This window comes from Oreochromis niloticus, linkage group LG4, assembly GCF_001858045.2.
Source record: "Oreochromis niloticus isolate F11D_XX linkage group LG4, O_niloticus_UMD_NMBU, whole genome shotgun sequence".
NCBI lineage: Eukaryota > Metazoa > Chordata > Actinopteri > Cichliformes > Cichlidae > Oreochromis > Oreochromis niloticus.
In genome coordinates this window covers 1,230,151-1,246,648 of record NC_031969.2, presented here as the reverse complement: position 1 = coordinate 1,246,648, position 16,498 = coordinate 1,230,151, and the positions used below count along the sequence as shown (strand labels likewise).

The 16,498-nt window shown below is 37.9% G+C and overlaps 1 protein-coding gene and 1 long non-coding RNA gene across 7 annotated transcripts in view; one reads left to right on the top strand and one right to left on the bottom strand.

Annotated features, from left to right (window-relative positions):
• LOC100701331 (junction plakoglobin) overlaps positions 1 to 6,477 on the top strand; it is a 115,247-nt gene extending 108,770 nt beyond the window's left edge. For 5 of the 6 annotated variants that reach the window (XM_025906553.1, XM_025906557.1, XM_025906554.1 and 2 more), the window contains 3 exons: positions 1,914 to 2,035; positions 2,522 to 2,564; positions 6,338 to 6,477. In XM_025906553.1, coding sequence (XP_025762338.1) covers positions 1,914 to 2,035; positions 2,522 to 2,564; positions 6,338 to 6,474 — 302 coding nt within the window. In that variant the 3' untranslated portion in view covers positions 6,475 to 6,477. The remainder of the gene's footprint in view (positions 1 to 1,913; positions 2,036 to 2,521; positions 2,565 to 6,337) is intronic. The other variant, XM_025906558.1, reaches the window with a different exon arrangement.
• LOC112846671 (uncharacterized) lies at positions 2,884 to 6,328 on the bottom strand. The gene is made up of 2 exons (XR_003219797.1): positions 5,112 to 6,328; positions 2,884 to 4,371 (listed from the first exon to the last, which is right to left on the bottom strand). It is a non-coding gene; the product is annotated as an uncharacterized LOC112846671 (long non-coding RNA).
• Positions 6,478 to 16,498: the final 10,021 nt, after the last annotated feature.

The window sequence follows — 16,498 nt, the reverse complement described above, 5'->3', positions numbered from 1 at the left end:
TACTGAAAGTAGCTGTAGATAATATTACATCTGTGGGATGATAATTGGTAATTTTTTCTCTAATGATTAAAATTTTATTTGTGAAGAAGTTCATGAAGTCATTACTAGTTAACGTTAAAGGGATTGTTGGCTCAGTAGAGCTCTGACTGTTTGTCAGCCTGGCTACAGTGCTGAAGAGAAACCTGGGGTTGTTCTTATTTTCTTCAATCAGTGATGAATAGTAAGATGTTCTGGCTTTGCGGAGGGCCTTTCTTATAAAGCAGCAAACTATTTCTCCAGGCTAAATGATGATCCTCTAAATTTGTGACACGCCATTTCCTCTCCAGCTTACGGGTTATCTGCTTTAGGCTACGTGTTTGAGAATTATACCACGGAGTCAGGTACTTCTGAATTGAGGCCTTAGTTTTCACAGGAGCTACAGTATCCAGAGTCGTACGTAGTGAGGAGGTAAAATTATTAACAAGATAATCGACCTCTGTTGGAGTAGCGTTCAGATAGCTGCTCTGCTCTATGTTGGTACAGGGCATTGAAGATGATAACAGTGGGTGGATTATATTCTTAAACTTAGTTACAGCACTTTCAGAAAGACATCTACTGTGATAAAGTCTACTCTCCACTGCTGTGTAATCAATTATTGTAAATGTAAATGTTATCAGGAAATGATCAGACAGCAGAGGGTTTTCAGGAAACACTGTTAAATGTTCAGTTTCTATGCCATATGTTAAAACAAGATCTAGAGTGTGATTAAAGTGGTGGGTGGGTTCTTTTACATTTTGAGAGAAGCCAATTGAGTCTAATAACAGATTAAATGCCATGTTGAGGCTGTCATTTTTAGCATCTACATGGATGTTAAAATCACCCACAATAATTATTTTATCTGAGCTGAGCACTAAATCAGATAAAAAGTCTGAGAAATCAGAGAGAAACTCTGTGTAAGGCCCAGGTGGACGATAGATGACAACAAGTAAGACTGGTTTCTGAGTTTTACAGCTGGGGTGGACGAGGCTAAGCATCAGGCTTTCAAATGAATTAAAAGTCTGTCTGGGTCTTTGGTTGATTAATAGGCTGGTGTGAAAAATTGCTGCCACACCGCCCCCTCGGCCTGTGCTTCGAGGTTTCTGGTAGTTAGAATGACTCGGGGGTGTTGATTCATTTAAACTAACATAATCATCCTGCTGCAACCAGGTTTCTGTAAGGCAGAGTAAATCGATTTGTTGATCAATTATTAAGTCATGTACTAACAGAGACTTGGAGGAGAGAGACCTAATATTTAATAATCCACATTTCACTGTTTTACTCTTTGGTTCAGATGTGGATACTGTATTGTTCTTTCTTTGTGATTTTTTTATGATTAAGTTGTTTATTGCTGGTCTTTAGTTTATTTTTTGTCTGTTTGGGAGCGGACACAGTCTCTATGGAGATGGGTTTTTGGGGGGTAGCAGGAGAAGAGAAGCTGCAGAGAGGCGTGTAAGACTGCAACTCTGCTTCCTGGTCCCAACTCTGGATAATCATATTTTGGGGGGGTTTAATAAACACTAAACTTCCAATAAACATTACACCAACTACCACGAAATCCAAAAGTACCCACTGCTGAAGGAATATCTGTAGCAGATGTGGAAGGTAAAGTCCAAAGTGGTCCCAGTGGTAGACTTGAAGAGTGGCTCCAGCAGATTTAAGGAACAAGATTGGAGGTCTGTATCCAAAAGAGTCCAGTCAAGATACTGTGCAGAACTCTCATCATCCCAGGCCCCATTCAGAGGTTTAGGAACACACACATACAGTCCATCATGGATCTATATGTACATACACTTCTGTAACACAGAAGCTTCCTTACACTCAAAATATGTTCATTCTTGAAAGGACTTGATAATTAATTCTGTTTGTACATAACTGATGTTGCCATCTCCCTCCAGCTACCTATGCCGCAGCAGTGTTGTTCCGCATTTCGGAAGACAAGAGTTCCGACTACAGGAAGAGAGTGTCAGTGGAGCTTACACATTCGCTGTTCAAGCATGACCCTGCTGCCTGGGAAATGGTAAAAAAAAACTATGTTTGTGGATGTCTGTGTGCTTTTGTGTGCAGAGGTGTTGGCACAAAAGCCATACCCACTCTTAAAGAGTGTTGACCTCATTTTGGTTTGTCTTAATCATCTGTGGACGAACTTCCAACCCGCTCTTTCTTAGCAAAAAATTGGCAAAGGCAGATAATTACTAGTTGACTTGACAGATTCAGAAACATAGCATTCTTGTCTCCTTTTAGATCTACTAATATTATTTACTTGCTGTGGTATAACTGGAAGTCATCACATTTTAATATTAATTAATTTTATTATTTGACTGTAGCCTAAGGTTTATACTGTTAAAGACTAATTATGTGATAATACATCTCAGGCCATATTATGCAGTGATTCCTCTAGGGAATAACTAAGTGATGTAATGTATTACATTTAAATAATAGGTAATGTTTTACTTTTTTCGAGTAAAAAGTATTATTGTATTTATGTCTGACAACGTCTTCACAGGCCCATACTGCAGTTCCTTTGGAGCCTACGTATCTTCCAGATGGTAAGTACTTTGATACACAAGAAAATTGTGTTTCAGAGCACATTGTGTTCTCCAAAACTTCAAAATAGGATTTTGTGTCTTACCCTGTTTATTTACTTTTTGTGATAAAATATCAATTGGTGTGAACTGAGATGCAAGCTCTTGTTCTATTAAAATCCAATCTATATCGATTTTCCCTGCCCAATTTTTGCCTAATCAAGCCATTTCAAAAGAGATGCTATAATACTCTATATTGGGCAGGGCTAATCCCCCTTATCTTTCTTGGTTGGGAAAGTTGATTAATGTTAATACGGGGTTCACCACCCTTCCAAAGAAAATCTAAGCTTAAGGTTCCTTTATTTATACCCATAGATAAATTTGCTTTACAGAAAAATGATAGCATTTGGCATTCCTTCACGAACACACGCACCTAATGAAACCTGACAAAACACATATTTAGTAGTTAAATAAAATGAATTAAATTAAAAAACAATTGTTATTGATTTCAGTGACAGCAACAGGGACAAAGCTGGTTTTATAACGCTTTGTTCTGCATCTTGGAACTAAAAACCTTCATCCTGAGGAAAGAAGCTGAAATTCACCCCGCAGAGGATGGGAACCATTAGAGTACTGGAAGGCTAAACAGGACTGTGACTCAACTACCAGATGGCTGGACCATCTCACTATCTGATTCATTGAGTTTTTCTCTGTGACAGAGGTCTAACCGAACCATGTCACTAAACTAAAAGATAAAAAAGACTTAATGAACGATAAAACAAAGTTACAATTTTTCAGTCAATGTGGAAATGAGCAAGTTTCCTGAGGCAGTAAAGGTGCTGGTGACCATTTTTGCAATTCTCATCAAAGTTAATTTTTTCACTGATTATGATCCCAAGATATTTATATGATTGGACTTGCTCTATTTTCTGACCTTCAATTAAAGTGACTCCATGCCCATTTTGTTTTTTCTTAAAATCAATAACCATTTCTTTTGTTTTAGATATGTTCAATTGGAGATAAGAGTGCTCACACCACTGAACAAAGTCAGCAATGACTATCTTTATTTTTATCATATTATTGTAACTTTGTAACATCTGCTGTAGGATAGGCAACATTCCCATATAATAGTTGATACGTGATGCTACAGCCATTTTTACTGTGTTTACTTTTCCCCACTATGTCAAATTTAGTTTACTCCATTTGTCTAAGTTTTTATTAATTTTGTTTATTAATTTTCCCATATTGTTAGCCATAATATCCTCAATATTTGGGTTCAATTCAATTCCAAGATGCTTCGTTCCTTTGTCCACCCACTTAAAGTTAAGCCCGATATTAGGTTATGACTACAAGCTTGGGAGACTAGCATCACCTCTGATTTATGCCAATTAATTTTGTACCTGGAAAACACAGATTAATTATTAATCCCCTCTAATAGCGTTGTGATAGAATTAGTAGGTTCTTGGCTTAATACCAGGATGTCATCTGCGTACAGGAACAATTTGTGTTCTCTACCTCCCACGAATACACCTTTAATCTCTGCATTTTCTCTAATTTGAATAGCTAATGGCTCTAAAAAGATGGTAAATGGACTCAACCTGGGTGTCTATTGTCTTATGTAGTCTGGGAGATGATTGGATGATAGGGTGGGTGTAGTTTCCTCTGCAGTGGGGTCGGGTGGGCTGCCCCGGGCTGTGTGGGGCTTGGCGCTGCTGTGGTGGGCCCTGGTCCAGATGAGCCTGGGCCCCATGGCCTTGATGGATTCCAGGGAACGGGGGTGCCTGCTGGGGTCAGCGGGGAAGCTGGCCCCTATCAAAAGCCTTCTGTACATCTAAAGATATAGCCAATACAGGATTTGTGTTATTTCTGTTTAGCCACAGCAAGAGTAGTAATCTCCTCATATTATCCTTATATTATATTCTTGACAAACCCTACTTGATCTTTATGAATAATTTGTGGTAGTACAACCTCCAGCCTTGTTGCTAATACTTTGGATAGAATTTTGCAATCCACATTGGTTAAACTTATCGCTCTGTAAATACCTGGATCAGTTAAATCACCTTTTGGAATTAGTGATATTACTGCCTAAATACAACTTACAGGAAGCAGTCCATATCCAAAAGCTTCATGTTATACTTCAGTTAAAAATTGACATCGCAAATCTATAAATTTGTCATAAAACTGCTGAGAAGTCGAGCTGACATTCCTGGTGTCCTTCTGGTTTTCATTGCATGGATAGCTTCCTTTACATCTGTCTCTGTTAGGGAGTTTCCCATTTGTCCCTACCCCCTGTGAAATTTGTGGTATTATCTTTTTATCAAAGAATGTGTTCAGCAGGTCCATACTTACTTTGTTATCAGACATGTATAAGTCTTGATAAAATATTTTAAAAATCATGTTGATTTAATTTCATGAAGGTTACACTTAAGCCAACAAATTTCTTTGAATTTATTAACATCAAATTTTCCTGCTAATTGTCTTTCCATTTACCTATGTTTTCCTCCAAAATTTGTATCTTTTGCTATTTTCCTAATTTTTCTTAGCGCTATAACACTTTCCACTAATAAATACCTTCAGTGGCCGGCCTGTCCGTAGATCCAACATTCATCTTTGTTTCTCTCAAATGTGCTGTAGTCACACCACCACTGAAAAGAAAGGACATAGATCACAGGAGCCAATAATGTGACTTCAATACTGGGGGAACATGATCAAATTTTTGCATACCTATAAGAACTCTGACTGCTACGTATTGAACGAACATCAGGATTTGGATAATCCTGCAAACAGACCTGCTTGATATGAATACATGGACTTATTCTTATAGTCAGTTTGAGACAAGAATTCTCTAACCTTTCTAACCTAACCATATATTTGTAAGTGAAGGAGAGTAATTGTGGTGACCTTTTTTGATCTAATTATTAAAACTGTCCAAAATGATGCCAAGGTTGTTAACTCGTTTCAGAGACAGGAATAGTATATATGAGCAGTTTGTCAGTCTCTAACATTTTGGATCAACAAGAAATATTTCTGTCTTGTCTCTGTTTAATTCCAAAAAGTTTTGAGGCATCCAGCAAATTAATGTCATCGATGCACCTCATTAGTTTGTGAACAGAGGTTCAATCATCAGAAAATAAAAACATTAGCACAATTGTGTATCATCAACATAAGATTGGCGGGATGATTCTTTGTGAGAGTAGTAAGAAGAAGCATGTAGGTTAAAGAATAATAAACAAAGAATAGACCCTTGAGGAACCCCTGATTAAATATTTATATATAGATCTAAAACTGCTAATTGAAACAGAGATTTTGATATGATATGATGAAAAACAATTGAGAACTGGACCTGTTAAACCAACTGAGTCATGAAGTCTTTGAATGAAATTGTCATGATCAACAGTGTTGAATGCAGCAGTGAAATAAAGTAGAACTAAAACTGAAAGTCTCTGTGAGTCACTGTTGTTTAGGTCACTGATGACTTTAGTAAGAGCTGTTTCTGTGCTCTCTATCACTACGGCCATCTTGAGGGGATGATGAAGAGGGGGATGATTCCCTCCATCATACAATCTGATACAATGAAACTATAACAATATGTATCCATGTTTGTGTGGGGATGGGATTTAAAATTTCCAAAACAAATTTAAAATTAAGAGCCATAATGGAGGTGAACTGAAGGTTTTGATTTGATAGTGCTGACAAAAAATCCTCATTGTAACACTAGGAGCAGTGTATTTAATTTTGAGTAGTTTGAAAAATACAAACCACCAGTCACTCAGGTTATGTCTGTCTCTGCATCTCAGAGTTAGATGGCTCTTACCCCCCATATGGCTATGCTGATCTGCCACTGGACACCCTGCCGCTAGACCCTGACCTCCATGAGCCCTACATTCCTGACATGACTTATGATCCAAGACAGACCTACCCTGAGCCACTCTAACAGGTAATCACACCGATGATGTTTACTTTCTGTCCAGGTTAAAGTGTTATTGTGAATGCACACACAGTTGCTAGTGGTCAGACCGAATATATAGCCATCCAAGAAGCTCACTGCAAATGAGAAGAGAAGAGAAGGTTATGCCCAGTATGTGTTCACCCACTGGTTTCTGGATTTTGCATTTTGAGACCTCAGTGTTATCACGTTAGACTGCCATGTTGTTGGTTTTTTTAACCAGAAATTAGCTGATAACTTTCTGACACTCTAATGCTAACATCCATAAATTGTACAACCCAAATTAACCCAAATGCAAGTTGGGTTAATGGAAGCTAACAAAAGGCTAGCCCTTTATTCAGCTGATGCAAAAAGCCATAGGCCAACAGGATTATAAGAACAAAACTAGCTCAACTAACTCTTGGCAAGGAACCACAAGGAAACTAAGACCAGGGAACTGAACAGTATGCACTGACCAAGGGGAGACTAAGATATATCGCAGGGGTGAGAGGGGATTCCTCTCACCCTTGCAGGGTACTCTTTATCCTTCAAGCTTGCGTTGTCTACCAGAGGCCTGGGAGCTTGAAGGTCCTGTGCAGTATCTTTGCTGTGCCAGGACTGCGCTCTTCTGGACAGAGATCTCAGATGTTGCTCCTGGGTTCTGCTGGAGCCACTCACCTCCACATCTTCTTGAGTACTTCTCTGAGCCCTTAGTTCTTCTCATTGAGAGCAGTTTTTTCTTCTGAATGTTGAAACACTGAGCTGCTGGTTCTTTTGCAATCAATCTGGATGCTGGGTAGCGAAGAATCCATAGGTCCCTCATTCTATTCATGTAACCCCTTCCGCTGGGGTTACTTGCGTAGTAGCATTCCAACATTTCCAAAAGCGCCCTATTTTAATCTCTTGCCCACCTGTGCCTTCTTGTTCCAGTAGCCCACTTCTCATCAGTGTGTTTTAACAACCCCAAACACACCTCCAAAAAGACCAGTGCCTTGCTAAATAAAGTAACTTGACTGGCCAAGCATGTCTACAGACTTAAACCCTACTGAGCGTCTGTGGGGCATCCTCAAATGGAAGGTGTAGGAGCGCAAGGTCTCTAACATCCACCAGCTCCATGATGTCATCAAGGAGGAGTGGAAGAGGACTCCAGTGGCACTTTGTGACGCTCTAGTGAACTCCATTGCAAACAGAGTTAGGCAGTGTTGGAAAATAATGGCTGACACACAAAATATTGACACTTTGGGCACAAGTTAGGCGTAGACTTTTGTTGCCAGCAGTTTACACGTTAATGACTGTATGCTGAGTTATTTTGCGGTGACAGCAAATTTACACTGTTATACAAGCTGTACACTGACTACTTTACATTGTATTAAAGTGTCATATCTTCAGCGTTGTCCCATAAAAAGATATAATAAAATATTTACAAAAATGTGAGGTAGTGTATATATGTTAGGATATCATATATGGGCAATCTAAATATCACATTATAATTTGCATCAATATATCCAATATATCATATCACATTTGACCTCTGATCTCACTTTTACATTTCACATGTGCCATTTTTCAAATTGGCACAAGGAAACTAAATGAATATAGACAAAATCCAATAGTATCACCTTAAAATTACATACTGCCCATAAAGTGAGCTGCGCTGCTGGAGGTTTGCACTCCTAGTACTTCTCATTACTGTACTTTTTCCTGTATTGTGATAATACAGATAATATATTTTTTGTAATAATAACACTCAGTTTATCATTCTTGAACATTTGCTCTTTTGTGTTGCAGAAAAAAACACACTGACAGAAAAAGAGAGCACTAATAAATCACAGGAAGAAAGCCTGAGCATTGGATGGAAGATTGGAGGTTTTCATCACAAAGGGAATCAGCCTTTTCCAGCAAGGGAAAAAATCCCATTTGGAAATCAAGAACTATTGAAATTGGTTGGTTATCTAAACAATGTTTATTGTTGCTGTAAATGAAATAAATCTAACTTTATTATAATGTTTTACTGTTGGGAGAACATGGAGGATATCTGATGTTTTCAGGCATTGTTACATGGGTAACTTTTTGAAGCTATTAGATAGGTCAAAGTGCTTTACAATGACAGTTGAGACATGTGAGACAACCTCAGCTGAGAATCCTTACCAAATCTTTTCATCTGCAAAGATCTAGAAACAAGTCAGAAAACTTTAATCTGTTGAACTTTATGACATGAGTGCTAAAATGTGATGCAATGTCTGACAGCTCATTGGTTTAGATTTCTCTCCCCATGTGTATGGCATAAGAAAAATATATGTTCCATTTGCCTCTTATAAATAAAAAAACAACGTGCTGCTAGGGTAAGGGTTAGGTTCTATGCTTGTATAGTGAATATGCACTTATTTCGGACATCCAAATGAAAATCATATCACAGAGGAAGTGTTGGTCAAAAATTGACGCACAGTGGAGATAAAGTCCGGTTATTGAACGTATGCTAGTTTACGTCTTAAATCTAACTTAACCCTAACCATACCCTACATGGTTCATTGGTGAAACTGCAGGTGGTTAAAATTTATACTTAACTATGACCCAGAATACTGATACAACAGCATTACTCATCATAAGAAATTTGAGGTCTTGTGAATACCAAACATTTAATAGAAAACATTTTCCTCCTTACTGGCGGTATTGCTGCCAAATGCTACCCGTGTATCCTAGCCTTAAGCTGCTGTCCAGTAGATGTCTCCTGCGTGTATTTGAACAGTGCACATGTCCAAGGGTGTCCATGTGTGGTTGTTGCATGGTAATATATTGTGTACTGCCCCCCCCCACACACACACACACATATCTGGGTGTAACAAACAATTGTGATCACACCAACCATTTGCAAAACTTGTGAACGGCAAAACCAACCATGGTCCCAGCTTTACTTTCAGCAAGAAGATACTCTTGTCAGGTATCCACAGAAAGTTAATTGCAAATTCCCTCCGCTTCAGTGTCAGACAACAAAGCTCACTTTTACAAATTACTTTTGTAGCAAGGGGCGTGTCCAATATTTCAGAATTTTCAATATGAAACTTGTCTAACTGTATGTCTTTGAAAATGGCGACAGGTGATGGTGGTGTTGCAGAGTGTAATCATACAGTTGTATGCAGAATTTTACATTTCTTCATCATTTTTGGCTTGATTTCTTTGAACTGGTTTTTTTTAAGGTTGGAATGACTTGTAAAGCATAAATCTTTAATGACTTTAAAGAAGAAGAATTGGATGAGCAGGTTTAAATTTATTTTTTTATTTTCTCTAATCCACAACAGGGTTAAAGGTACACAAGCAGGGCAAAAAATATACATACATTCACTTAAATCTTTTAATAATTTGGAAGTTTCTTGTTGCCAATATAAAACGATTTTTTTTTACATTGAACTGACCAGTACTCAGAAAAATGGGAGCTCAGTAACTATCTTAGAAAGAGAATTGTAGATTTACATAAAACATGTACATGTAACTGGAAAGGTTTCTGACGTGTCATCACTTTGCCAATATTACCCATAGTGTCACCCTTGGATCACACAAAATTGTTCAGATGTTCAAAAATAACTCAGGAACCACCAAAGCTGAATCCTGCCATGAACAGGAAACTATTGGAATACCAATGCCACTTTCCACAGTGAAGCAAGCTTTACATTGCCATGGACAGAGGATGCTGACCAAGACCCCTGCTCCAAAATCAGCACCTTCAAGCTCAACTGAAATCTGAAGCAGCCTACATGGACAGACCGAATGCATATGATCATAAAAGTTATGATCAGATGAAATGCAGATTGAGCTTTTTGGCTGCAATGATAAGTGGTAGAGTTCTGTTCAAAAATTTGCATACACTAACTGTAGGAATGAAGGTCATGGTAATTTGAGGTTTTTAATTACATCTTTGAACTACCCTTTTCCTAAAGTGGAATGATTGTTCAGCATGAATCTTTAATGAATTCAAAAAGCAAGAAAAGTTTGAATTTATTTTTGATTCTTCTTTAATCCACATAGTAAACAGTTAGGTCCAGTTTGGACAGAGATGAATTTTAAATGAAACACCTCAGATGCAGGTGAAGTGCAGACTTTCAGCTTTAATTCAGTGGGCTGAACAAAAACATTGTGTAAAAATGTCAGGAACTAAAAGACTTTTAACACAATCCCTTCATTTCAGGGGCTCAAAAGTAATTGGACAAACTAAATAACTGAAAATAAACTGTTCATTTCTAACACTTGTATGAAACCCCTGTTTTGGCAATGACAGCCTGGAGTCTATGTTAGACTGATATGAATACTCCTACCTCCTGGAAAGTGTTGTTCACTTGGTTGGCTGTTTTGAAGGAGTTTCTCATCACCGTGGAAACCATTCTGCAATCATCCACCACTTTCTCTCTTACTCAGGATGTGCCAAACTCTAGATTTTGCCACTCCTAATATTGTAGCACTTTCTCAGATAGTTTCTTTTCCTGCTTTCACATCTTAAGCATGGCATGTTTCACCTGCATAGAGAGCTACTTTGACCGCATGTTTTCTGTCCACAGCAAAATCTTCTCAATTCTCTCTTACAACACCTCAAATCAACTCTATCTGCTTAAATGATAATGACATAATGAAGGAACTGCCCACACCTGCCCATGATATAGCCTTTTAGTAAATTCTTGAATTACTTTTGTCATTTTAAAAAGTGGGTGACACATGTAAAAGAGCTGAAACTCCTAAAACCTTCATCCCATTGGAATGTGGATATGAAAACTGAAAGTTTACACTCTGTCCATAAATGTCCATAAATAAATATAATTGGAATATGTTTCAGTCAACAGGTAAAAAAAGAAAACTTGTGTCAGTGTCCAAATATATATGGATATACTTTTGTTATGATTCTGTTTTTATTAACTTTCCTGCAGCCATTCTCACACACATACACTAACCTGCCAAGTCAGAAGGTGACTCATTCCAACACACACAAAATCCAGAATTTTCCTCACTCAAACTGCATTTCCCATTCATCATATTAATTAGGCTTACACTTTGATTATATTTTTGATCAAGAATTTAATTATTAGATTTACTATTAGCAAACCCATACAATTAAACTCTGTTTTAGCACTCCTTATCACGTTTAACATAAAAAGCTAGATGTAGTCCTTTAACCCTCTCTCAGATGTAATGAGACATAAGCAAGGGGACTTCAATCTTTTTTCTCTAATTCCACCTCTTTCAACAGGCTCAAATATATAAACAGACTCCCACTTTAACTTTTTTAATAAGTGATACTGGAGGCTGTACAATGTCTTTTAACTAGGCAAGACCAGGGCCTATAAACTTCTCATTATTGATGAGTTACTGGTAATTTTTCTTTGTCAGCATAAAAAAAAGTATTTTTAAAAGCACTTATGGGTTTGACAGTACTCAGAACAATCCAATCAGTCCAAGAGCTCCATGAGGATCTAAGTAGATAAACTTAAAGCCATTTCTAAACAACAGCATATTTCAAGATCATGAGTTAAAACAACTGCTGTCAGCGTTAATCTCGCTAAAATGACGTTAATGCCATAACCACATTAACGCGTCAAATCTCCGTTATTGCGTTACTGCGGATCACCCCATGCATTAACGCATTAACGAGCTAACCGTGCTAATGCCTTGACGCCATGCAGCACCACGCACGTCATTTTAACGAGATTAACGCTGAGAACACTAGTTAAAACACTAAAATTAACTAGTCAAATGTGTTACCACTTTGCCAGCATATGGAAGATGTCTGAAATTGTCATGCTCAGATAATAGACATATTTAGAGTCATCAAGTTTTTATTTGCTACATAATTCCATATCTCTTGCTTCATATATTTGATGTTTTCACTTTGTATCTACAATGTAGAAAGTAGTAAAAATATAGAAAAACTTTGAATGAGAAGGTGTGTCCAAACGTTTGATTGGTAGTGTATACTTTTTTATCCTGTTTGCATTAGAGATAATACAAAATTTGTATTAACTCTTGTGCACCCAATACTGTTTTTTTAAGTCATTAAAGAAATATGGTGCACAATCATTCCACCCTGGAAAAGAAACAGTTCCAAGAAAACAGCTAAAGCCTGAAATTAGCCTGACATTCATGTTAATATCAGTGTATATAAACGCGTGACTACAACTGCATGTCTGGAGGAGTGGTAATGGTTTCAAACCCAAGAACACTGTACAAATTGTCAAGCATGGTACTGGTAGCATCATGCTCTGAGGTCATTTTGCTGCCAGTGGTAGTGGTAAATTGAAGGCTGTTAGTGGATGGAATAATGAAGGAGGATTAACTCCAAAGTTCCAAACAAACATCAGAAGTTGTTTTGAAATGGATGAACCAGGCTAATAGTAAGCTTCTGGAATACCCTTGCGACAGACTGGCACCCTGTTGAGTGTCCGTCCTATGAAGGCTGGGTTAGTCCCCCGCCTACCACCCGACCTTGAATTGGATAAGTGGAAGAGTGTAGGATGGATGGATGAAATAGCCTTCCCACGGCCCCCACCTTAACTGTATTGAAAATTTGTGGATTATGTTTAAAAGCCGGGTCCGTACCTGGAAACCAACCAATTCACATGAATTTGGCCAAGAATATTGGTCAATTATCGAGCCAGAATTATGCCAGAAGCTTGTTGATGGCTAGCATCTTGTCAACTTCCTAAGGGATAATTCACCAAATATTAGTGGGGTACATGTATATATTTGAGCATATGTGTACACTTTTTACCCTGTGTGGATTAAAGAAAATCCAAAATAAATTCAAACTTGTGTATCCAATTCTTGTTTTGTGAAGTCATTAAAGATTTATGTTGTACAATCTATCCACCTTGGAAAAAGTCAGGAGCATGTTATGTTAAGAATTTTGGTTTACAACCAGCTGGAGAAGAGACATTTTCACAGAGTATTTTATTTACAACATGTTTTAAGCACACTCAGCAATAAAATGATTAGGCTGAATTAAAATTGTTATTTTTACTGCTCTGTGTGCTGAATCCCAAAATTAATGCATTAATATGTTATCTTATTTGCAACAGTGATGGATTTTACTCTATAAACCTTTTAACAATATCACCTGATTTAACACAGTCTTTGATTTAAGTAAGCAAAACTCACAGGGATCATTTTGTGCGGCTGGAGGGTGTGAGAAGATTGACGACCCCCACACACAGCACTTTGCTATGGGTTGTATTGTTTATAGGTTTTTACAAACTCTCTGTCTGAGCAGCTTTCCAGCTGCCACACCACACTCCCCTCTGGTCCCGGCAACATCCTTTAACGGGGAGACAGGATTGGATGATGGAGGTCACCACACCATCTGCTCCACCACAAACCACACCCAGCCACTGAGGGATATGATCATGACTTTTCTTTCGCAAAACTTGAAATAACCCTTTTTATATGTGCGTTTCTGCAACAGAACCAGAAGGTCCAGCTTATCAGAGAAATTATTCTTTACTTACTCTCAAACCGTTAAAACACCCCAGGGGTGCAAATGACAAAAAGGCTAAAACTATCATTATTGAACCTTGGTGAATTTATCAGACTATTATGTGTTTTAATGACAGATCTGTAAGACTTAGAAGGCTGTAAACCTACAATGTCAGGGTTTTTCCATCGTTCCTTCCTGGCTTTACATAATCTAAAAACTGGTTGTGTTTTTACACTAAATGCAGGATTTAAGCCAAAGAGCACAGAATGTAAGGAATATAAGAGCTAAGAAGCCATAGGCCTCATAAACCACAGTAAAACAAGCCCAGAGAAACCATTCAATTCTAATAGCAATAGAAAGTGAAGCTAAAGAACTAAGGAAATAATAATCAGACAGAATATATGTAATAAGTCCAAGATCCAGGACCATGATGTAACCACCTTCGCGTGACCACTTACCCTGACTGATTAGAGTAAGGAGTAAGGAAAAGAATAAGGAACAAGGGGAAGATACTCTGTGTTTGATGAACTTGCTTCAACTACTGAAGTGTTTACTGCAGTGAAGAGAGCAAGGGAGCCAAGGGATATGTCTCTTTAGGTTCTCAGTCATCCAGGTCATGGTAGTCTTGAGAGCTTGAAAAGAAGGCAAATTGACTTCTTTAAATGTTATTAAAGACTTCTTATCCAGGAGGCTTCTTATTATGTGTTAATTTCATTTATTTGGTCTGCATTTATTCCACTTGCATGGAGGATCATCAGGTTATATGAAACATGTAGAATTCCAAGAAAGAACAAAACTGAAAAAAGGCATGATATTGTTTGTTTTCCTTTTTCATGTGTGCATTAATGTCCTGATTAAAAGAAAACTTTACCTGAAGGGCCAGCTATTTATAATCTTTACTGACTGGATTCTTTGAAGTGCTTTGCATTTAGTTTGGGTAAGTCTATGATGCCCTGAAATGCACTCTCTTTTTGTTTTCTGTGATATGTTTTCATTTTAGTGTGGTGTGGAACATTGTCGGCATGTTGACCAGGAGTGACATGTTTAGCCGCATGTTCTCCTTAAATTGCTGGCTGTCTGAGTGGTGTCCAAAAAACGATGTTGACTTTATAGATAATTGGGAAACTCACTGGAGGAAACCTGGTCTTGTTGGGAGCGACTGCATCGATCCCACTTTGGATGGAGCAGCTCTCATTTCTAGAAACCTGGCCAAATTTATTACGCCCTGCAAAATGTGACTATCCAGAGTTGGGACCAGGAAGCAGAGTTGCAGTCATACACGCCTCTCTGCAGCTTCTCTCCTCCTGTTACCCCCCAAAACCCATCTCCATAGAGACTGTGTCAGCTCCCAAACAGACAAAAAACAAACTAAAAAGGTATGAAAGATTATTTACACATAGAAAAGCACAAAGAAAGAACAACAGAGTTACCAAAAGAGGATAAAAACTGCACCAAAGAGTGAACAGTTAAATGTGTATTGTTAAACATTAGGTCCTTTTCTTCTAAGTCCCTGTTAGTAAATGATAATAACTGATCAGCATGTTGATTTACTCTAACTTATAGAAACCTGGTTGCTGTGGAGGACCAGAAGAGTCGCGCACATCATAATCTAAGTTAGTGAGATGCCATTTCCTCTCAAGTCAGTTCGGTTATGGAACTGACACTCATGAATGGGGTGAAGTTCACCGATTTTGCAAGAACTTTCAATTTCCCTCAGCTTTAGTGAACATTTCAGCATCTAACAACTCTCTTAACCTTAAAAATTTGGATTGAATTCAACTGGACACAGTGGTTTTCAATGCGTGAGACTGAAGAAGTCATAAACACAGTGATAAAACAATTTTCTATGTAAGTGTAACGCAATCTGTACTTACGCCAAACCTTTAATGCTTGGAAATCAGGACTGTTGACCTTGGGCAGTTCACTAGGTGTCGGTATCATCAATTTCACCCCAATGTCTAGGCCCAGAATCACAGTTTCTCTAGAAATAGGTTACAAGAATTCAAATGTGTCCCAAATATCTGTATCCCATCAGAGGCTAGTTTCATAAAGGAACAGTAAGGCTTCCAGCACACAATGGACACCAAACTCACTTAACATAAACACATTTATTAGACACAACTTTAAATAATAAGCCCTTTTTTGTAGTGTCTTTCCACTCAGTGTCCCAAGAAAAATAAAAAACAAATATATATATATATATAGATATATATATATACTTCAAGGTCCTTTGGCCAAAAGAAAACCGCTACACCGATGTCTATTCAGCAACCTGCTAGTAACCTAAGTGAACCAGCTGCATTACTTAACAATATATTAGCTTCAGCAGAGACCATCAGAACTCTGTCAAATGCAACAGCTGCGGGGCAGCTGTCCTGCTAATTGGCAAGTTTACTTTTGTCTGTATGTCATATTTACTATTAAAAATAAGAAAATGTAAAAAGATTAATCAAATTGGATATTGATATTATAGTATGGTAAATCATCATGCAACATGAAACACTGGTAATAGAAGAATCAATATTTCAGGATCACTCCTCCCATCACTACCCCTCAGTCAGTGAGTGAGACGGTGGACAGTGG